This window comes from Aythya ferina (genome assembly GCF_964211825.1).
Source record: "Aythya ferina genome assembly, chromosome: 20".
NCBI lineage: Eukaryota > Metazoa > Chordata > Aves > Anseriformes > Anatidae > Aythya > Aythya ferina.
Genome location: NC_140318.1, coordinates 1,934,374 through 1,956,814, shown reverse-complemented (window position 1 = coordinate 1,956,814; position 22,441 = coordinate 1,934,374). Strand labels below are relative to the sequence as shown.

The following is a 22,441-nucleotide window of genomic DNA, read 5'->3' as shown; positions in this document are numbered from 1 at the left end:
CCCGCCCCGTCCCGTCCCGCCCCGCCCCGCCGGACAAACGAGAGGCGGCGGAGGCAGAGTTAGCAGCACGTTTATTGCGGGACTTGGCACTGCTACGGCGGCGGCCGCGGGGCGCAGCGCCCGGTAGAGGTAGCGAGGCAGCGGCCCCCTCCCGCGGCCCCGGCCCCGCCTGCTTTGGTAACGCCGCTGGGGACGAGGGACGAGCCTCCTGCCCGGTCCCTGAAGAGGTAGCTGATGCTCGGTCCGCCGGGGGCAGTCCCACAGCACGGCGTCGCTCGGCCTCCTCCGCTCCTCGCCGAGCGCCGGCTGTTTTCCTCCTTCTTTCTCCTCTCTCCGAAAGCGAGGTTTAACCTTAGATCCGTTCACGGCTCGGTCGGCATCGAGTTTTAATTCTCCCTCCTCGCCTTCGCTCCTCCCAGCGAGTCCAGAACCAAAACCGGCCCCGCACCATTTGTAAGTTACTTCAGGAGTTCAGCGGCAGCTTTCCAAGTTTTTGCCACAAAGCTGGGGAAGAGAGACTGACGCTTCGGTTACATCAGTTAGTAACTTGCAACACACGTCCTCGGAACGAAAAATGACAGAAAGACTCATCCCTGATCTCTACAGGAGGCCGTGCAGCTGCCCCACGTTCAGTGGGGCCGTGGGCTGCACGAGCTACCACCCCTCAGCAGGGCGGTGAGCCTCAGCCTCTGGTAAATCTAAGAGTTCTAAGAATTCTCCTCTATATCAAATAAATAAAATGCCAACATAAAAAATCCTATTATATTCAAGGAGTTATTAAAATACTTTTGTAATAGACCAGTTATTTTTAGGATATGCAGGAAGTTGTACAGCACATTAAGTTGTGAGACTATCCACTTACCAGCAAATAGTATTCTACACATTAACACACAGATTATAACTGCCAGAGTCCTTGTCTGAATACGCAGCATCAGCAGCAACAACCACTGGATCTAGTCTTTCACTAACTGGAACATTGCAATGAAGACAACATTTTACATACGTGGACAATTAAGTTCATCTCATTCTATAATCACACTGCCTCTGTATATTCCATTTATAATCATTTTCATTCCATTTTAATCTAATTCAGCGAAGAGGCAATAGCCAGATTTTGCTTTTCTAATACCTCTTCTGTACTCTTCACTCATCTGTTCCATATGGGGGCAAATCTTACATGAACTCTTACCACTGGCACACTTCACATTGTGCCATCAGCACGTTGCCTTCTTAATCTCTAGTGCTTCTGGAGCTACATTGCTGTCTCCTGCATAAATCTTTTGGTCTGCACCCTTCTGCCAGGCCAAAAGCACAGACATTTGTAAGAAGACACTTTTCATCCAACAGATCTTGCTTTCATTGAAGAAGCAGTCTTCTGCATTTCTGCTTTTTCCCATTTATTTCTGCCGTGGTCTCACCAAATGACACAAGCAGCCTTTCAAATGAACAGCCAGTAGTCTCGGCCTTCTCAGAAGTTGGTATCACCAATGCACAGGGTGGATGGAAAACCTGGATGTCCTGATCAAATCATTTTTTTTGTTTCTTAGGATAACCCTTTGTCTCTTCAAGTCAGCTTCAGGTTGCCCATGGCTACTTCAACAAGCTATATCCATCCTCCTTGCAGTAGCATTACAGCTTGGTAATTCCATGAAGAAACTTCCCAGACAAAGTTCTCAATACTGTCCGTTTTGCTGCCACTTTTCTTCTAGCATTTGCAGTTCTATTCCTTTCTCTGGCAGAAGACCATTTTCTTTATCATATCTGTATCCATGTATTGTTAGATTTGTCACTAAACCCTTACAGTATGTTGACCGGCAAGTTCTCATTCTCCATTTCTATCTTCTTTTTGACATTAGAGCTGTAACTTATTTCCATGTAGCAGGTAACGTTATAAAAATGTTACAACACAGAGGATTCTGCCTGAAGTCAGAATACAAGGGACTGTCACGGCCTGTTTTAGCTCAAAATGATTCTGGAAGCAGGTTACTGAAGAGGAAAACAGCTTTGCTTCCCATGCCTACCCATTTTTTGCCCCTGGAACCTGAACAATACTTCTTAAAAGTCCCAAATAGTTATTTTTTAGGCCTAAATATATTTGCTACAACTTGAAAGACGTAATGCCCTGACTCCATTTCCATTGCTTACTTCATAGCTGTCCATGTAATAATAGTTAATGTAACAGTCAAGTACAGTAGTTTAAAAACTCAATTGCAAAAACTGATTCACAGAATCACCTTGCTTTGCTACTCGAAGGTATGTGGATTTCTGAACACGTTCTGCAAGATAAACACTTTCTACTGTCCATCAGTGAAATGTCTGCATAAAGAAATCCTGGTTTCTACATACACGTATCTGAAGATCAAGACCAACTTTTGATAAGTACGTACAAAACATTTTTTGCTCTAACACACCTTTGGTCATACCTGTTTAGCATTTTTAACCATACAGTAGCAGCCTCCCCCCACCCCTACCCCTCATTCAGACACACAGACAGTACTACTTTTAGGTAGGAAGCATTATCTCAGCCTCATGGCAAACCTTGAGGAAAAGAGCTGCATTGGAAGAAATACTTATTCCACATACACACAGCAGTTCTCCACCAAGGATCTGCCACTTGATTATTAGTCTATGCTACACTTCAACAGAATGAGTGCTCTTCTACTGGGAATGGTGTCCTTCAGATGAGAAATTAGTTTCTTTCAGCCCAATTGGGATGTGGATAATTCCACGGCACTTTTGAGAAGTAATACAGTATCATCCTAGAATCCCAATTAATATGCCATTCCCGCTACATTTGATGTTTAAGGCGGTATACAAGAGGTATTGCTGAGTACAGTCAATAGCTGATACACTAAACTATGGAAATTGTGCTACCTATACCTCATCGTAGGCTCTGTAAAACACTAATGGTCATGAACTATGTAGGTCACTTAAAAAAAAAAAAAAAAGTGTTCTTTGAGTATCCAAGAAATCAAAAAAACTTCATGTTAATATTCCTGTGGCAGGTACTTTTTTTTTCTTCTTTTTTTTTTTTTTTTTTTTAAACTGACATGTGGCCCTTACTAGTTATCAAGGAGAGATATACAAGAACTAAGGAAAAAAAAGGAAAAGCATGGAGTTACTATACATTGCAGCTTTTAAAAAACAGAGTATTTTCACAGTGTCAAAAAGCAGTATTTCTCCATTCCAACTTTGCTCTAAAACCTATTAGGAAAGTAGCAACTGTTGTGGTTATTTGAAGCAAAATTTATGGAAGATAGATAATAACTTCTAGTTCTGAAGTGCTTAGCTTGTCTCAGTACATACAACGTAAGTGCCCTTTAGTGACCCTCGGTATGACGGCCTGTGAAATCGGTCACACCGGCACCCCAGGTGCCACGCTCGCAGATTTCAGAGCTGCAACTTATTTCAAACAGTCCTATGCAACCATCAGCTAACCCTGCCAAATCCTTCAGGGTTTTACCTTTTCAAAACGCATGCCAACATTAAAAACCCTGAGAGCTTTTAAGATAGTGTTGATTGGCAGTAGTAGTTTCTTGAAATAGTGTAGGAAGGGCAAAAAAGTGACGTAAAAATACTTCATTTCAACTGTAGGGGTCTAGGGGTAAGATTGGGAAAAGATAATTTTAAGAGGTAAGTTTAAAACAAATTAGCACTATGTGGAGTGCTTTCTCAGTGATCCAGTGCTTTAAAAAATAATAACTGGGTTATCTCACAGACTTGTCCTCTTTGCTCTTTCCTCCATCTGCCCAGACACAGAGAAGCCTCTGACTGTACAGCAGATGGCTCACTTGCAGCCCACAGCAACAGTCTCTCACAAGGTGTTAGTCTTGAGTCTCCTGATCAGAGAGAAATGAAACAATTAACCCCTTAATCCACAGTAGAGACACAGACAGAAACCTGAAGGAAGATTGTTATTCACAGAAGGTATCAAGTAAGACTAAGAACGATGGCTGAAGACCTGCCAGTTTCTGCAATCCAACCCTCCATCCATCCATCTATCCGTAGCCTTTCAGAGCAAACCACTAGTTTAGGTAAGAGCCCAAGCCAACTGTTTGCTCCTCTCAGTCATGATCCCCACAAAGGGCTGCTTTTAATTGCTTAATTGACGCAGGTGCTATCATTTCTTAAACCGAGCACAGCCTGAGGCAGCTTCCCTGCATCCAGTACCTGGCTTGCGTCAGCTTGCTGACAGACCTTACTGTCTGTAGCAGCGCTACACGTGAATGAATCGAAGTCCACTGTTATGTCTTGAACGTTTCTTTCATTGGCATTGTCAAAGCTATTTTTACCATGTAGCTGTTTAAGATGTTTCCTCAGAACGGGTTTATGCGCAAAAACCATGTCACAGTAGTTACATTTATGGGGCTTGTCCCCACTGTGCAGGTTGAGATGGTCCTGTAAGGAACATTTCTGAGAGAAGGTTTTCCCACAGATCTTACATTGGAACGGTTTGATGCCTGCATGCACCCTCATGTGCCGGTGGAGATTGCCTTTCTGAGTGAATGTCTTGCCACAGAGTAGACACATGAATAGTTTATGCATCTTTAAGTGATTAGCATAGTTTTCCAGATGCCGAAATACTCTCGTGCACTTTGGGCACTGATGGTGCCACTGGAGGCCTTTGTCTATACCTCGGTTGTTAGGCCCAAACATATCTTTAGAGGCCAGAATGATGTTATCGCTGCCGGCATACGAAAGGGCATAGTTGTGGAGATGGTTTTGCTCTATTTCACTTGCTCTGTTTTCAACGGTGGAGTTGATTAGAAAGTGTTGAGGCTCTGAGGAATGCAAAGCAGTTTGTTCAGATGAAATAAACTGGTTCTGATCCTTCTTGTTCCTAACTTCCGTTACCTCCCCAATGGACTCCACCTTGATGATCTGAATATCGCTGTCCTCCATGTCCATACTGTCTTCTGAGGGCTGGATACAAGGTGAATCTTGTGGAAGAGAGTCTTCATCTTCTGGGTGTTCCTTCAGCTCGGAGGAGTCGCTTTGCTGTTCGCATTCCTTGCTCTCCAACGGCTGCTTCGGTTTGATGAACTTCCAGAGCGCCTGTGTGCAGCGTTCCACGATGTGGCTCATCTGCAGAAAGCTTGCAGCAGTTAAGTAGTTCACCAGTTCCATTTCGGGAAACTCCAGAATGCCACTGTAACAGGATAAAAGCAACTGCCTCCCCACTTCCGAACTTTGCAGTATGGAGATTTTTACATCTCTGGAGTCGTTTAATAAGAACTGATCTCTTAAAAAGGGAGAGCCAGCAGCAAATACAATTTTATGCCCGTGAACTTCAACATCATCTATATGGACCACAACATCACAAAATTTGTTTTCTTCCCTCAGCTTGTTCATTTTCTGTAACATTGAATCTCCATAATTGTCAAACTTGAAGTGAAGAATGTCTGATCTTTCTGACATTTTGGCACACCTAAAGAAAAGCAGCAAGGAAAAAAAAAAAGCAAGTGAGAAACTAAAAACTAAAAAGTTTCTAGAATGCAAGTCAGAAGGTTCTGAAGTAAATCGTGCTCAATGAGACACCATGTTTTGCCCTAGGTAAACAGTCAAGCATGTTAGACTTTAAAACTGAAAAAAAAATAAATCAGGTTTGCACGTTGCCTTGCAGTTACATTTTTGTTTTTAATTTGATGCAGTCTGAATATGAAGTAGAAATGATGACAGAAATCCTCTTGAGGCAGTATCTTAAAGAGTTAAGATGTTTTCCACACTCCTTGTATGGAATTTAAAAGGAAACTCTGGAAGTATTTTTAGCAGTCTTAACTCTTTTTAAGTTTTGCTTCCACATTGCAACTCTTGAGATTTTGTCTTTACCAAATACAACAACGTTCCCTTAGCTTCTTTAGCTTGATTTACTTTTGCGCTAAGTGGCTTTCATAACACATTAATTCAAGGAGAGATAGAACCTGGAACCTGCCAGACAGAGAATTCCCTCTTAGTTGTCTATCTAGTACATACTACTCATAAGAGTTACAGTTCCTCTAAGACACTTCATGATTTTCAGGAGTATTGATATAGGAGAAATTGTCTCACTGGAAGAAACTAACTTTGGCTAACCTGAATTTTATAGAAAGGACTACACAAGCACTTCAGTATCTGCAGCACTGGGTTGAAGTGACTTTTACATGGCCCTGAAGTTTTTTTAATGATTTTTTTTTTGGGGGGGGGGAGGAAGGCAGGGGGTAAGCCTGATGTTTTTTAAGATTTAAGAAAAAATCTCCTGTATGACCCCTCATTATATAAATCACACCTTCTAGCCTCCCTGCTTTGAATACCTGGGGAATGTAGGAAGTCTTGTTTCTTGTCTTCTTCCTTGAAAGATCACTCCTCTAGGAAGTTTGTTCTTCTCTGATAGTATTTGGGAACGAAGAACAGTAACCTTTCATAAGACAAGTATCAATATTTTGTCTTTCAACAGTTCTCTTAAGAACCCATAAGGCTACACTGATTCTTGATGAAACTGTTAAATAATCCTGCCAGAGAACTGGGATTGCAGGAAGTGAACAAATCACAGGAGACTAAATGATGCAAGGTTTGGTGAGATAAAGTAACAAAACAAAGCAAAACTTACACCTCACCACTATTACGAACACCACATAAAGCTTGAAAAGAAGCTTTGAAGTTTATAGATAAAAGCAGATGCTGCTCTCTTGGGGCATGAAATATTAGGTCAATGAACACAACAGGAAATGGTCATGCCTAGGGTAAATGAACGAATAAACAAGACAGGGGACCAAGAACGTTTTTAGCAGTGTTTGGTGATGCTGTTGTCAGAGTTGTTTCAATTTCGGGATCAGGCATAATTCTGAGCCTCACTACTCGGATGCATCAAGTCTATCTTCCAGCGTACGACACACACAAACTACAAACAGATGTCAAGAGTTTTCAGGAACAAGGCACCGACTGCTCGGAAGCAGCAGCACCGTTTGAGGCACAATTCTGTTAAACCTACAGAAGGGAAAGCCACGGGGCTCTCGGTCACCCTGCAGCCAGCGCTGCCTGCCTCACCTGCTCTGCAGGACAACAAGGCTGCAGCAGACAACTTTGGTGAATCTCAGCAATTACCAAACGACTTTTTCCCGTTATTCTGTAGGAAGCTCCGAGCTCTACGCGTGAGCCTGCCCCGGGTTACCCGGGCCGGGGCAGCGGCAGTGCCGACCCAGCTGCCGGAGCACGGCTGTGCCAGCCCCTTCCCCGCGGTGTCCCCCCGGTGTCCCCCCGGGCTCGGGGAGCCGCCGCCGGGCCCGGCCACGCGCAGATCCCGGGGGGACCCCACGGCACAGCCCGGGAGGGAAGGGGCCGGGACCGGGACCAGAACCGTGACCGGGGCCGGTACCTGGAGCGTCTGGCCGCGTCCCCCCGCTGGCACCCGCTGCCGCCGCCCCCGCCGCGGGCTCCGGCTACGGACCTAGAGAGGGGAGGAGGAGGAGAGCCGCCGTCAGCCGCCGCCCGGGGCCGGCACCGCGCCGCCCCAGCGCCGGGCCCGGCCGCGCCCCCCGGCCGGCCCCGCGCCCCCCCGCGCTCCCGGACGGGCCCGGCCGCGGCGGGGGGGGCCGAGGAGGCGGCGGCGGCGGCGGGGCCGGGGCCGGGGCCGGGGGGGACGGCGGCGGGGGCAGCGGCAGCCGCGCCCCGCTGCGGGCCCCCGCTCGGGGCCGCCGCCCCCCGCGCGCCGCGCGCCCGCCGGGCCCGGGGCCGGGCCCCAGCGCTGCCCCCAGCGCCGCCCCCGCGGCTGCACCTACAGCTGCCGCCTGGCCCCGCCGCCGCGCCGCGGGCCCGCATTGTTCGGCCGCCGGAAGCGGCCCCGCGCCCCCCGCCCCCGGAAGCGCCTCGCGGGGCGCCCGCCCCTCGGCCCGGTCACGTGGGGCGCGGCAGCGGCGGCCCAGGCCCGGCACCGGGAGGAGGCGGCGGCGGCGGCGGCGGCCGGGGTAGGTGGGGGCCGCCCCCTCCCCTCCCCTCCCCTCCGTTCCCCTCCCTTCCCCTCCCCCTCCCCCGGTACCGTTGCGCCCCCTCCCGCCGCGCACGGGGCAGGGCCCGGGGCTCCGGGGGTCCCCGCCCCGCTGCCGGAGCCGCCCCGGCCTCGCCGTGCCCCGAACAGCGGAGGGGAGGGGAGGGGAAGGTGGCAACGGGGAGGAAACCGCGGCGGGGGCTGTAAAACCGGGGGCAGCCCCGCACCCCGCTTGGCCCGGTCGCTCGGCTCGGGATCCATCACGGAGCGGCCCGGGGGGGGGGCGGGGAGCGGCGCGGGGCTCCCCAAATCCCCGCTGGGGACCGGGCGCTGCCGCGGTGTGCGGGTGGGGGGAGCTGAAACCGCGCTGCCCACCCCGGCCGGGTCCCGGGGCTTTGCTGAGCCCGGCCGAGATTTGTGGCTGCGTCGGTAAAAAGGGCCGGGCTGCACCCGCCTGCCCGGGGCTGGTTAAGTTACAGAAACGCTGAGTTTTTTTTAAAAGGTCTCTGCTGAACGTGAAAAGGTCAAGGGCTTGAACAAACTGCGTTTTGTGTACACAGTAAATAAATTAACAAATTGAGCTTGGCGCAGGGCTCTCCTTTCGCTTTCCACGTCCAAGCGCAGGCAGCTTGTAGCAGCGCCCGGCTCCTGCTCCAGCTCCCTCACAGCGATTTCCCAGCGCTGTGTCTGCCCGCTGAGCGTAACGCTGCGCCTCTCGTTGAATCCTGGTGAGAGGGGAACCACAGAAGTGTGTGGAGTGTGATCAGAGCGTGCCCAGCACCGGCTGCGCTGCCTCTCGCTCTGCCTGGCCACCAGACCGTCCGTCTGTCCATCCCTCCCGTGTGTCCAGCCCTGCACAGGCAGCCCCTGGATGTGCCCGATGCTGGCAAAGCATCAGCTGCAGGGTGTGGATGTTGGGGTTAATTCATCCCGGCCACGTTCTTGTGACAGGCGAGCTAAGGCAGCGTCAGCATTTCTGTCACCAGCCACGGCTCCCCAGGACCTGCAGCGTGTTCCTGGGGCTGGGGAATCGGCCTCTTCCAAGAGCCTGAAATGACAGTGCTGTCCTCTGAGCAAATGGCTCAAAGCAAGGGTAAACGCAAAATGATTTTGGCACCAACTTGGAATCTGCTAAGGGTTGTTAACAAAGATTGCATTATCTTAACTCTTGTGTTTGTCCAAATTCCTGGCTCTGCGTGAATGCGGAGTGATTCCGCCAGCTCCCCGCGGTGGCTGTGCTCTGCTCTCGAGGAGCGGCGGTGACATCGGAGGCAGCGTTATCTGCAGATAAAAACCTTTCCGCTTGTCTCTGGAGGTTAGCAGGAACATCTGTGGCTGTCAGAGTCTTTTAAAATGAACAGAAAATCTAGTATTGCAGTTGCTATTTTGCGAATTAATTGCTCTCTTCAGTTATCCTAAATCTTGATTTTTCACACGCAGCGTTCCACTGCCTCTCTTGCTTCACTTGGAGTGCAAAAATACTTCCCGGTGCTTTTGAGAGGGATTTGCCCAGGGAAGGGAAAGCTGTAGCTGTCTCCTTGAAAGAGCGGTGGGTAAAGATCAAACGTGCGATTATGCAGACTAATCATATGATACGTGAGAAGAAAAAGGTTGCTAGTGATTGATCTTCCCTGTATGGTTTTTTTTCCCAGAGCTGCAGTAAAATCCAGGCTCTGTGCATATGCTCAAGGAAAGTTGACCTGCAGCTCCTTTCCCACGTCTGTCAGTGCGACACCGGTTTTGTTCTGAAAATTTCTTAGGCTGCTCAGACAGAAACATCTGGATGACTGCCTGCAGTGGCAGCATTGTGCTGTAGCGTTTTCCACACTCTTTCACTCACTGTACTTAGAAAAATAATAAATATGGCCCATTTGAATTGAGCAGGAGGAGGAATCACTGCTGTCAAAGCCTGTAAGGAGCTAGAAATCCTAAAGGATGCTGGCTTATTCGTCATAAACCAGCTTTGGGATGTGTACCTTAAAGCTGCTGAACTCTACAACAAATTCCAGATTTCACTCACACCGAGTTGCTGCTGCTGAAAACCAGGAAAGTGAAGGCCGAGAAGTAGAACCAGAAAAGATGTTATTTTTCAGTGAATGAATCCGTTCTCAGTCAGTCACCTCAGCTTCTTGGCTGTAAGCTACCTCCTTTTTCATGTTTTTTAATGCTACACTTACTGGGTTTTTATTTGTAGAGGGTAGAGGTTTGTTCTGCATGACGAGCTTTTTGCCTTTGTTGCTTCAGGTAGCTTTTTGAATTAAAATCTTCTTCAGTAATTTAATTAATGTTACCGTATCATTCTCCTGTACCTGGTGCATTCATCAGCTGCGCCCTCACCATGGGATTGCTAAAGGAGCTGCTGCTGATGGGTAAAAGCCGAGAGGTTTGGAATGGGGAAAAAATCACCTTTTGTCTCCAGCTTGCACACCCTTCTCATGCTGCTTCTCTCTCCTGCCCTGAGCCCCCTCCCCAAATTGTTCTGTGTTGCGTTCGTGTCCAAACTCGGTGCTGAGCGCGCTGCTGCCGTAAAGGTAATGCTGCTCTGAGCAGCCAGGGAAGCTCACAGCTGCGGCATTGATTTTCTGCTCTCCTGCCTTTTGGTGTGGCTTTGGACTTCCTAAACACTGGAGAACAGGCGCTCCGTGGAGTGAAACCAGCCGCAGTTACGAGTGCTCGGCTCTCACGGTGGCATTCAGGCCTCTGTGTGTCACAGCACTGTAAGGTGGAAGGTTTTATCTTCTGTATCCTGTTGGCTCGAAACTCTTCTAAGTTCTTGCAAGGAGAATTTAGATCTCAAGTTGCAGGCCAGGTGGCAGATACTTGGGAAAAGGGTAGGAAAGCAAAGGATAAATGTCTTATAAATCTGCTGAACTATCATTGAAATTTCATAGGTGTCTCCCCGTTGCTTGAGATCTTACCCGGTGCAGGGTGTCCTTGCTGTCCATGTGCACGTTATCTTAAACAGTGACAGTAAGGTGGGCTGCCTCAGCTGGTTGGCTGCTGTGGTGGTGAATGAGACTGGTGCTGGAGGAGAGCTTGGTTCTTGGGCACGCGTTGTGCAACGAGAGCAAGCGCAGGGTGAGGGTGAGTTGTCCTGAATTTGTCCTGAACCAGAATTTTAAGCAGAGCTGAAGGCAGTGGCCCAAGAGCTGGCTGTGGTGCCTCTCAGTTCGCAGCCTTCTCCAATGGTCTCTTGCCTGGGGAGGGGCCGGGATACCCCTTTAATTAATGGCTAAGCAAAGTAGTTAATAAAAATTTGCCTCTTGGTCTGTGTTTTACCCAGACATTCTGACTCCCATGGAGGTGTAAAGACACCTTCGGGCAAATGCATTGCTGAGGTGTAGGTTTGTGTCCAGCCCTAAGCTGTGCTGAACTTGAAAGCTCCCACTTTCCTCATGTTGAGACACACCGGGCCCTTTCCTAGTACGGGATGAGACACTGGCTTCTTCTGGAAAACGCTACAGCTTGAGGCCTGTGCTGGGCTGGAGGTCTTCTCTCCTGACTCCCAAAAATGCCAGCAGAGAAAGCTTCGGTTCGCCAGGAGCTGCAGATAGCACTAATGAGCACTGTCCCTGTCCTTGGCTCTTCTTTTGATTCCAGAGGAGCCGTAAGCCTGCCACACATAATTGCTCTGCTGCTGCTCTTTGATGTGCACCCCTCTGTAGGCGCTTTAACGAGCTCCTGGGCTTTGGGGTGTGGGTGCTGCCGCGCTCGGTTTCCTGGTTCGGGTACAACGGTCCGCGAGGAAATCTGCCCAAAACAAAGTGCTCCCAAGCACCAGGGGAATAAAGCGCGTGCAGAGCGAGGTATGGGATTGTGCACGTTCGGGTTAACTCCAGGCAATGCTGTAGTGTTGGTAGCATTTGAAGGCAGTGCTTTTGCAACCCCACCATTTGGTGTCAATCTGATGAACCTCTGCTGCTGATTCCAGAGGGTTGGGTAACTGAGCCTTGCCTGCCGGTGCGTCACTGCAGGACAGAAGCTTCGTCCAGCAACCTACTGCGCTCTCCCCTTTCCTGTGCTTTCTTGTGTAATCTCAGTAAGGCTTTTGCTCAACGTAAGGTTGGTGAAGTTGGGCTAATCAGGGCCTTCTGCTGTTGCAATTCTGTGTTGTGCAACCGCTGCGGGGGTTCGGCTAAGCCAGCTGTGCTCCAGGACCACGGGTGCTGTGTTTCCACCACGCTACCACAAAAAGGAGTACACAACAGCACAGCGTAATTCTTCCTTAATTGAGGTTAATGCTGGTGAAAGGTGACAGACTGAAGGGCTTTGGAAGCAGGTGAAATTAACACTTCAAGACAGGCACGCTGTGCCAAAATAAATTGCTGAATTGATCCTTGCCTGGGTGATCCTCACCGCTGCTGGTGATCAAAGCCTGCTCTTCTACTCGTGTCTTAGAGTGGCAAACGAGTTTGCTCTGTTTGAATGAAAGCAGTAAAGCTGGGGGCATGTTAAGTGTTTTAAGCTTATTTTTATTCGGTGTTTCAATACATTTGATTTTAGTGTCAGATAATGTGTGTATGATGTAGATGGCGCGATAAGGAGCTTCTTGAGAACTGTTTTGATACTGACATTTTAAACAACACCAACTTAAAAATGGGAACTATGCCCTGCCTTTAAGGTTGCTGCTCATAATATCAGAGACACACAGTGCGTAAAACTTTCCAAACTATCTGTGTTTCCCAGCCAGTAACTTTCATGGACAGCCAGCGCATCTTAAAGTGGTTTTGAAAGGGATATGTGAACATCGTGCAATTGAAAAGGCAAGACAGTAATCACAGGTATGCTGTTACTTGTGAACAACCCACATCCATTATTCATCTTACGCGCGGCTTCAGATGTCCAGCTGAACGTTTTCAGGACCACGAAGTGACTGGATTGGGAAAGTAATCAGGTTAAAAATAACCCAGAGGAAAAAAATGTTGTTGTCGTCCTGGCCGATTTTCAAGTCCTGTTGGTAGCTGCGGAGACGGGTATTGACAGAAATAAAAGCAGGCTTTGCTATTTTCAGATGCATTGTTCTTGGTTCAGAGAGGAAAGTGATGAGCTGTGCCTGTGGCTAGCCCAGGTGCCTTTGTTGGTCGCTGCTCTGCTGGAGCCAGGCTGGGACAGCGCTCCCCGAGTGGAAGGCCGAGCTTGAGGTGGAAAAGGCCTCTGGGTTTGGTCCTGCTCGGGAGTAAGTAAAGACCCAAGCCATCGCGATAAGGGTGTAATCGGGTTTCTGGGAAATGTAATCGGCCCTTTTATCACGGCCGTCTGTTTTGAGCCACGGATTCTGAGAATCTGTGCTGTAGAGTTCAAGGTGTGCAGCTGAACTTCACCTTTTGTTCCTTTCTTCAGCTGCCTCTCAGTGCCAGTTCCAGCTTTTAAAATTCTCTGCTGGCTCCGATTCTCAGTACTGATCCAGCCCACACTGTTCTTCCTGCTTCTTGGAATCTTTTATTGTTCCGTCCAGCGCAGAAGATTCAGCACAGATTCACAGCCCTTCGGCCCGAGGTTCTGGAGCAGCCTCAGTGCAAAACGTCACGAGTTGGATCCAACTCTTTTTCGGGGAGGGGAGTTGAATGTGACTGCACATACAGCATGCTCCAATAGCTACAGAAATACTTTGCATGAATGTAGATGAAGGCAGAGGGATTCTGCCTTCTCAGAAAGTAAATGGACTGAATAGTTCCGGCCCTAAGACAAGTCCCTTGTCACCAGGTGTAGCAGGTGCTCCAAGGGCCTGCTTTGTGCTGGGATTGAGCGGTGCCTGACACAGTCATGAAATGCTGCAAAAAGGTTTATTAACGTCCCAGCTGTGAGCTGTGGAAACCAGTGATCTAATAGCAGTGTGCTTCTTAGCAAAACCAAAGCAGGACAATGAGTGTGCGCTGGCAGGGGAGTTGTAACATGGTTGTGCTGTCAGATGTGTTGCTTTCCTTTTATTTTTGTAAGTAGTCCGCAGGTTTCTGTAAAGAAACATTTGAGCATTTTAGCATGAAGTTTTATATAAGTATTTTTATGATTTTTGTTTTTCAGGAGTTTATAAAATATTTAATCTCATTCATGAGTCGAACTTCCTTTTTAAGTCATGGATGACAAGGCTTCTGTTGGAAAAATCAGTGTCTCATCAGACTCGGTATCCACTCTTAACAGTGAAGATTTTGTCTTGGTTTCCAGGCAAGGGGATGAAACACCATCTACAAATAATGGTAGTGATGATGAAAAAACAGGACTGAAGGTAAGAATCAGTAACCTGAGTTTGTTCTCTATTCTTCTAAACCTAACTAACCATAGAAGAGCTTAAAGAGGGACTTCTTTATTGTGGAAAACTTGACGGAAAGGAGAGCTTATTCAAGAATTGATTTTGCCAGTAGTTTCTGCATTACTTTTGCTGATGTGAAAGGTGATAATTAGGTTTTGAGTAAAAGCTTTCTCCATCACTACCTGTGGGTTTTTTTTCCCACTTCACTTAATCCTTCATGAAGTGTTTAGGATGAAAGAGACTGTCAAGAGCTTGGAGCTGTGATTTCCACACAGATTTCAGGTAGAAAGCAGTATTAACGTACACTTGATTTGAACATATCTGTTAATTCAAAGTTTATTATTAAAGTTTTCCCCAATGTGAAATGTTCTCTTTAAGAAACGTAGAAGTGTAGTTATAACTAACAACTTGGCATGAAACTGAGAGTACAAGCCTGTGTGGGTAGGCTTGTGTGAACTGGAAGGGTATTGACGTCTTCTCGCTTTTAAAAGTGCTGTTCTGGAAGGAGACCCTCGTCATTCTTTTTCCTTTTTTTGTCTACTTAAGAAAATCTTCCATTCCAGTACGTATTTGAGCAGCCTTTAGGCAGAGTGACACTAGTAAGGTGGTCACTCAGAATTCTGTCTTTTGAACCTGTTGAAAACCAGATGTTTCCTAGAGCAAGTCAAGTTGGTGTGTTCTTTGTGGGAGATGGAAAGACATTCCACCACTGCAAGAAGCTGAAACCTACGGTCACATCTGTGTCTTCAGAATAATGTCTTCAGAGATTATAAGAAATTGTGTTCTGCTGGTAGACTGTACATTCCTCTTTTCCTTACCAGTAGTTGGAACAGAGACTTTACTGAACATTCCTTGATGTCTGTGCTCATCTTGCTTTTACATCCAGTGGCCTTACTTGCTTTTTGTGCATTGATTTGAGTCCCACGCAAGATGGGCCACTATAGTGTCTGTTTTCTTTTACATAAGACTTCCAGGTAAATCTGTGAGTTAAGTCTCAATATTTTTATTTAATCTGGCAAAAATACTCACTTATGTTTTATTGCAGTTGCAGAAGATTGATTTTTCTCTTCACATTATAGAAGGATAGTCTACAAAAATTTGAAAATTTCTTGAATAATCAGCCTGATGTTCTGTAAAACCTGCTGGAAGACTGTCACCTCATGCTTATCTTTCTAGATGCTGCATATACCTGCAGCTATAAATACTTAAGAATTCAGAATAGTCTCCACAGTGGTCCTTACCTCGAGAACGCATATGTGGAAGTTGTGTCTGGTTTAGCTCCCAAAGTCAAAATGCATCATTTGAGACCCCAGGAGACAGACATGGTCTACCAAATTTTTCATTCAATCTTGTTATTCCTAAAGAAGCTTTGGAAACATGAAATGCTTTGGTCTGCAACACTCCCTGCTCCATGAGGGAGCTGTTTGAGCTGTTCGTCTAATGACTGCCTTGTTGTGGCTGTCCTGTTGTGATAGTTTGACAGGACGTATCTTGTTTAGTACAGTCACAGACCTTAAAGAGACTTGTATGCGAAGCCATCTTCATTAAAGCACACCAATATTTGTGAAGAATATCCTTAATCAATTTCAGACCAACTCCCGAAACGTACTACTAAAATTTTCTTCGTGTTTACTTCCAAAGCAGTCCCAGAACGCTGGCTGCAGGCGTGCTGTTCCTCTCGATGAGGAAAGGCCGTTGCCATTGCTGCCCCCAGCTGAACAACAGCCGAGCAGGAAAGTTACGCTCTTCCTCGGCTTGGCACTGAATGTCACAGAGCTTCACAGGTCTTAAAGATAAGCTTCTTTATGAATTTGGTGCCAAGACTGAGCACAATCCCTGAACAGAGTGCTTCACCTTGAGCCTTTCCATATTCTGCCCTTTGGGAGCGTGTGCTGGTTTGGTAGTGGCTGCAGTCGGCGTGGTTAGTGGAAGCACTACACCTGAGATAAGCAGTGGAAGTTCTCTCATGCAGGAATTTTCCTGTTAACCTCCTTTCTTCTGGGTAAGGTTGTAAGAACAATTACCATCAGGAATGGAAGGTCTTTTAGCTGGCCTTAAGGATAGAAATTGTCTTCTGGTATTGTTCTGCAAGAAAAGAGATACTGCCCTGGAAAGCACCTCTGTTCTTGATGTCTTTTTGGTTTTAGTTTGCCGATAACCATTTAGCAAACACTTTTACTGTATTATTGACCTGTTTGTGAATAGATAAATGGAGTTTTGAAGGTTGTCAGGTATGTTAAAAGTACTGTTGCAGTGATAGGTAAAAGTGGTATATGGAAAATTAACGTGACTACAAAACGAGCACGAGGTTATGCATTTCATGGGGACAAACAGGGAGAAGGGGCTCTTCAAGGAGAAGCAATTGCTTTGGTTTGTGGAACTAAGTTAAACTGTAATGTCAAAACCCATTTGCCATGATGAGCCCACCAAGAAAAGCAGAAAATAAGTTTAGGTTTTCATTTGAGCTTTTGTCTTTTTTCTGCTGCTTTAGAAGAGCAGTTTGAGGATCCTGCTGGTTTACATTTGCTGAGCACAGTCTGACGATGGTGCTAGAAGTTTAGGCTTGTGTTGGCTGAATGCAGTAGGCTGTCAGATTTGTAGATCAAATCTGAGCCTTTCATTGTGCATTCTTTGCTAAGCTGTCGTGTTAAGTAATAGTGCTGTGGACTGAACTAGTGCACAGTTTTATTCTTGGTCTTTCTCAAGTCTGAACAGGTGGATATTTCTTTGGAATAGTCATGTTTTTCTTTAGTTGGTTGTAATTTGTACTTTTTCTTTGTCTTTTTTATATAGAAAAACATGATTCAACAATTACAGAACAGGCTTGTCACTGATATGTTTGCAGAAATATCATTTGCTAGCTGTCTCTGCTTTTCAGTATTATTTCTGTGTCTGCTTTTGCTTGCTGCCAGTGGGACTGAGCTGGATTTACAAAAGCCTTGCTTCTGGAGCCCACTAACTCCTCGAGTTCTCTGACAGCAGAGGCCAGCAGCACATGAGTAAGGAGAAGGGAATAAACTACATCTCTAACAGATCCTTTGTACTGTCTTAAACGAAGTTTTGAAGGAGGCTGCGTACTGTTTCAAAGTTAAGTCAAACTCATTTTCAGTGCTGTGAGAAATGGGGGAAACGCCGTCTAGGCTAAATGGTTTCTCTCTTCCATCTCAAGCGGACCTACATGAAGACGTTTGTTAGATCCACTTGGATTCTTCTCCCCTTCTGCCCTTGGTTCTGCTGCACTCTGTCCTGTTGCATCTTACTGGTTTTGGGGTTGCAGCAGAGCTTCAGACAGGTTAGCTTGCTTTCTCCACAGGGTGGTTACGGCTGTGTAAGTGACTCTGCTGCACCCGAAATCAGCCGGACTTTGGATGTTTGGCCTCCTTTGGGCAGCTCCTTTGTTGCAACTGGCTGCTAAGCTGTGAGAACAGAGGCCTCCAGTCCAGAAGTATCACTGATGTTGCTTTTGGAGTTGGTTTTGGAGGGCAGTGCCTGGCTTGAGAAGGAGGGCTTCCTTGGAGGCATCACTTTTTAAATGAGGAGTTGGAGTTTTTAGAATTTTTGCTAGATAGGCTCCTCAGTGGGCTGCGCTGCTCTCTGCTGATGCTGTGGGCTTCACATGTCTGCTGTCATATTATTTTTGTCTACTTATCTTTGTTAGAACAGTTAAATCTAGACTTACCTTGGATCTTAGAATATATGGAGGCAGGCAGTAATTTTGCTTGTCTTTATGGAGAGCTTAAATGTTAAATTGGATCCAAGCAGTGCCTCGGAGCCGAGTTCTGTTGCTTGTTGGCTACTTTGCATTTCATGTAAATCTCCCCTAGCCCTTTCTTCTTCTTCCCGTACCTGTTCAGTGTCTCACTGTAAACAACGTGGCCTCACGTTTTATCTGTCGCTGCTGCTTTTATGATTTTTTTTTAGATCGTGTTTTATAGGGCAGTATCAAGGTATAGTTTTTAATACAATTTGTTGTACCTAATGCAGTGGGTCAGCATTCGGAGTTCTGTCTTGTAAGCCTGATGGGATGGAATGTTTTTCACCTGTGTTTCAAGTTAAGACCATTACAACATTGAATTCTTTTTGGATAGAAATTCCCCACCATCCCTCCCCAAACTGTGGTCTGTTTAATCCTTGTGAACAAAAGCATTCGAGGAGCAGGTTTGTGCCCGAATTGGGAATTCCTGCTCCTTAGAATCCCTGCCCTGTAAAATAGAAGTTACAGGCTTCAGTGGGGCTGGTGGAACACTGATTGATTCATTATAGTTTGCTGCAAGACATAAACAGGGCGCAGTAAAACAACATGTAGCATCTTCCATCATCATCACCACCTTTCTGAGGAAAGCCTGCACAAACCTGAATAATAAACTTGATACTTACAGAGGTTATGTCTTTGACCACATATTGTGCAAGATTTTTTCATTGCTTCTGTGATGAATCACAGAAAAGAATGCTAACATTAGTGGGGGGGGGAATGGGAATCTGTGCTTGTAACTAGCTACAGGTTACAGGTGCTTCTGTGTGTTTCCAGCTGAGTAAAGCAGTTGCTGTTCTGCTCCTGGCAGGTGATCCCAGATAGCACATCAGTACGCTTTAATACGTACTAGAAAGTTGGTTTCTGTTTGAGCGTCAGTTTCAGGAGGATAAACGTTCATTTTTTTTACTGTATTTATTTATTTGTTTATTTATTGTTAAAATATGAGAACCTTGTCCGTTGTTTCAGATACTTTCAAGATAATTTATTTTTCTCTGATGAAATGTGGGTTTTGAGGCAGATGGAGTTTGCTTTAATACTGAGATTGTGTTATGGGTAGATGTCTGTTTGCCCTGAATTCTTCCTCCTGCTTTTAACTACTTCCTTTTTTTTTTTTTTTTTTTTTTTAACTCTTTTATTTTAAAGAGAAAAAGAAAGAACCCAAATTTTCTCTAATAGGGTTTGTCTGGCAGTCTTTTTAGGTAGTTGCACAATTTGGATTTTATTAGCTTGCACGTAGTGCCCTAAGTCAATAAGCTTCGGGAAACATAAGGGCATAGAAATGTGTATCTGCTCGTAGGGCGAGTTTTGGTGCCAACAACAACAACCAGCAGCCAGCAGCTGAAGTGTTGGAATCAGGTACATTGCTCTGGCTGCCATCTGGTAAAATACTTCCAGTAAACTCAATTTCCACGCTTAATTTCTGACCTGTGTAAAGCATCACTCACTTCCTATTAATTGCAAACGAACAGGCAAAGAATTTAGGGGTTTACTGTGAGGGTGACAGAGCACGGGGACAGGCTGCCCAGGGATATTGTGAGTCTCCTTCTCTGGAGATACTCAAACCCTCCTGGATGCCATCCTGCACAATGTGCTCTGGCTGATCCTGCTCGGCAGGGGGCTTGGATCAGATGATTTTCAGGGGTCCCTTCCAACCTCGGCCATTCTGTGGTTCTGTGAAACTGCAGGAACACAGGAATGCAGAGTCCTGCTGCTGTGACTGGTGTCCTGCATTTGTATGACTTTGGTACGCAAGCTCTTAGAGAGCTCCTGTCCACTGAGACAAAAATGTTCGCATCCTTCCAGTGGGATCGCTTGTTCCGGTGGAAGACTGCTGAGAGCACAGGTCTCCGTGTCACGTTGGAAGGGACCAGGAGGTCTCAGGTCCTGTTCAAAGCAGCGTGCGGTGTGGGGTCAGACCAGGTTAGGCTGTCGTGGCTGTCACCCAGTCAGGTCTTGAAAACCTCCAAGGATGGAGACTGCACAGCCTCTCTGGGTGACACGCTTCGATATGTTACTGTCCTCATGGTGAAGGAATGTGTCCTGCTATCCAGCTGGAACATCTTGCTCTTTATGCCACTTTCTCTCCTTCTCCTGCTGTGCAGCACTGTGAGCCTGGTTCTGTCATCCCTTGCGGCTATGGAAGGCTGCTGTTGGGGACCCCTAAAGCCTTTTCTCCTTCCCTGTCCAGCCTGGTGCCCCTCTCTGGGACCTGCTGCAGCTCACGGGTGTCTTTCTTGCACTGGGGAATCCAAAACTGGATGTGGCCTTCTAGACGTGGTCTTAGGAGAGCTGAGCAGAGGAGAAAGCCACATCCCTGTGGCTGCTGGCTGTGCTGCTGTTAGCATAGCCCACTGCTGCTACAGCCTGTGCCGATCTTCTGTAAGGGACAGAACCTGGAGTCTCTTTGGTCTTTTTGCACAAAGATTGAACATCTCTGCCCAGATGTGACTAGAGAACAATGCAGTTGGATCATCTTTGTCAGCAGGAGGTAGTGCAGGAATTCCAGTTCTTCTCTTTCTCTCTCTCTCTCTCTCTTCAGTGAACATGAATAGTTCCCTGCATATTGCCTACAAACTAAAAACAAAACCAACAAAACAAAGCACAAACCCACCAACCAACCAAACAAACAAACAACAAAAAAACCCGAACAAAACCAGTACTGTAGCACTTAATATCTTCATCCTCTTCCTAGCTTAGGACCTAATTTTGCACCACCTGGGCTGCTGCACTTTTTCCTGTTGACTTCAGCGAGTGCAAGGTCAGGCTGCAGATGAGTGCCAGGAAATAAACCAACACTGCTCCTCAGGCATAATCCTGTTCCAGATTCTTCTCTTCCTGTGAAACCTTGCTATCTTCCCCATGAACCGTGTTGCATATTAATTATATTTGGTCCTTTCTGGAACTATTCTGAGAATTGTAATAGACCGATGAACTGTGGACTTCTCTAAGTCTCCTGTGCCATAAGCTAGTCTTTGTAGTACTAGGAGATTCCTGCTTTAACAGACTAACAGAGGGAGCTCAAAGTGAGGGGGATAGAATCTGAACTGGGGAACATTTTCACATTGCAATTTGTGTTTATGGTTGTAACTAGATGAAATTTCTTACCTGCTGTTTTGGTTGGTGGAGGCAGCCAAATGAATGACCGTGTACCCAAAAGCTGGTTGTTTTTTTTTTTTCCTTTTTCATTTGAACAGTCTTTTTTCTTGTGTGTGTGTCCCAACTCTGTTTGTGCTCTTAGATTGTGGGGAATGGAAGCGAACAGCAGCTGCAGAGGGAACTTGAGGACGTGCTGATGGATCCACCCATAGAAGATCAGTCAAGTGACCGGGACCATGGAGAAGAAATCAGGACGGATGGCGATGGGGAAGAACCCGTTGTCCTCGAAGCTTCAGCATCTTCTACCATTAACCCAGTGTCGGTGGCAGGACTCCAGAAACCAGGAATGAGTTTGCCAGTGAAACCATCCCAGGGAGGTTAGAAAAAAAATGGGGAATGCCTGGTGGTATCTTCTGAACTAGCTTTATCTGGGGAAAGGAAGGAGGATTTAGGTACAGCTGTGTCCATCTACCTTTCCCCGTTTCTCCCATTATAATCACCTAGTGCAGGTTATGTGATGCAGGAGTTACCATGTGCTGAGACATTGTCTCTTCTGAAAACACTTTGAAAAGTATTAATTTGTTTAGCTTGTCTGTGCATCTTATTGCTGTAGTGAAAATTGGTGCACTCATATTGAACAGCTGTCTGAGTGAACTGATTGTAGAGTTTGGGTAGCAGTGTTAGCAATCAGTAACTTCCTTTCAGGCAGGTTTTGCTGTAGTATTTTGGCCTGACCTGACTTTCTATAATATGTTCCTTAGTCATTTTTTGCATGCAGTTAGTCAATCTCTGGTAATTTACTGCTGTTAACCTGGTCTTGCTTCTTATGTTCAACTTTGTGTCTTACCCTAGACTGTGAGGATTTGAGCCCTTTTACACCTGTGACTGATGAGGACAGTGTGGTGTTCAGCAAGCTCACCTACTTAGGCTGTGCCTCTGTGAATGCTCCTCGGAGTGAAGTGGAAGCCCTCAGAATGATGTGCATCTTACGAAGCCAGTGCCAGATTTCTTTAGATGTGACTCTGTCAGTGCCTAATGTCTCTGAAGGAACAGTGAGGTACAAAGTTAATTCAAGCGTACTCTGACTTTGTGCATTTAATATTACTTTCTTTTAGCAACAGAAACAAGTTACCAATTTATCTGGGAGGAGTCATGAGCAACTTAGCATTTCTTTTAGTGGAAAAAGTGGTTTTTAAAGAGATCTGTGGAAAGTGATGCTTTGATTTTGTTTCCTGAAGGCATTTTTTTTGCCCAGGAATCCGTATGGAATACTGTGATGATCCAAGGCATCCCAAAAGCTACAGTGGGAGTGGTTATTAATGAACACTTTGGAAATAGCCTGAGAAGTGTTTAGTTTGTAGGGCTGGAATATTGCTGGTACATT

At 46.5% G+C, this 22,441-nt stretch overlaps 2 protein-coding genes across 5 annotated transcripts in view; one reads left to right on the top strand and one right to left on the bottom strand.

The window, feature by feature from the left end:
* Nucleotides 1-54: 54 nt before the first annotated feature.
* ZBTB26 (zinc finger and BTB domain containing 26) lies at nt 55-7,776 on the bottom strand. 4 transcript variants are annotated; one of them, XM_084493766.1, is made up of 3 exons: nt 7,755-7,776; nt 7,352-7,423; nt 55-5,428 (listed from the first exon to the last, which is right to left on the bottom strand). In XM_084493766.1, the coding sequence occupies exon 3, from the start codon at nt 5,416-5,418 to the stop codon at nt 4,102-4,104; it is 1,317 nt and encodes a 438-aa protein (XP_084349892.1). In that variant the 5' UTR covers nt 5,419-5,428; nt 7,352-7,423; nt 7,755-7,776; the 3' UTR covers nt 55-4,101. The 4 variants fall into 4 exon arrangements, with proteins under 4 accessions (XP_084349892.1, XP_084349890.1, XP_084349889.1 ...); XM_084493764.1 differs by lacking the exon at nt 7,755-7,776 and adding an exon at nt 6,291-6,363; XM_084493763.1 differs by lacking the exon at nt 7,755-7,776 and adding an exon at nt 6,291-6,394 and having other exon boundaries at nt 7,352-7,368.
* A 73-nt stretch (nt 7,777-7,849) lies between these two features.
* Nucleotides 7,850-22,441, top strand: part of RABGAP1 (RAB GTPase activating protein 1) — a 67,894-nt gene continuing 53,302 nt past the window's right edge. Inside the window, exons 1-4 of the mRNA XM_084493749.1 lie at nt 7,850-7,940; nt 13,982-14,183; nt 21,200-21,434; nt 21,910-22,114. Of these exons, the coding sequence (XP_084349875.1) occupies nt 14,034-14,183; nt 21,200-21,434; nt 21,910-22,114 (590 nt within the window). The 5' untranslated portion in view covers nt 7,850-7,940; nt 13,982-14,033. The remainder of the gene's footprint in view (nt 7,941-13,981; nt 14,184-21,199; nt 21,435-21,909; nt 22,115-22,441) is intronic.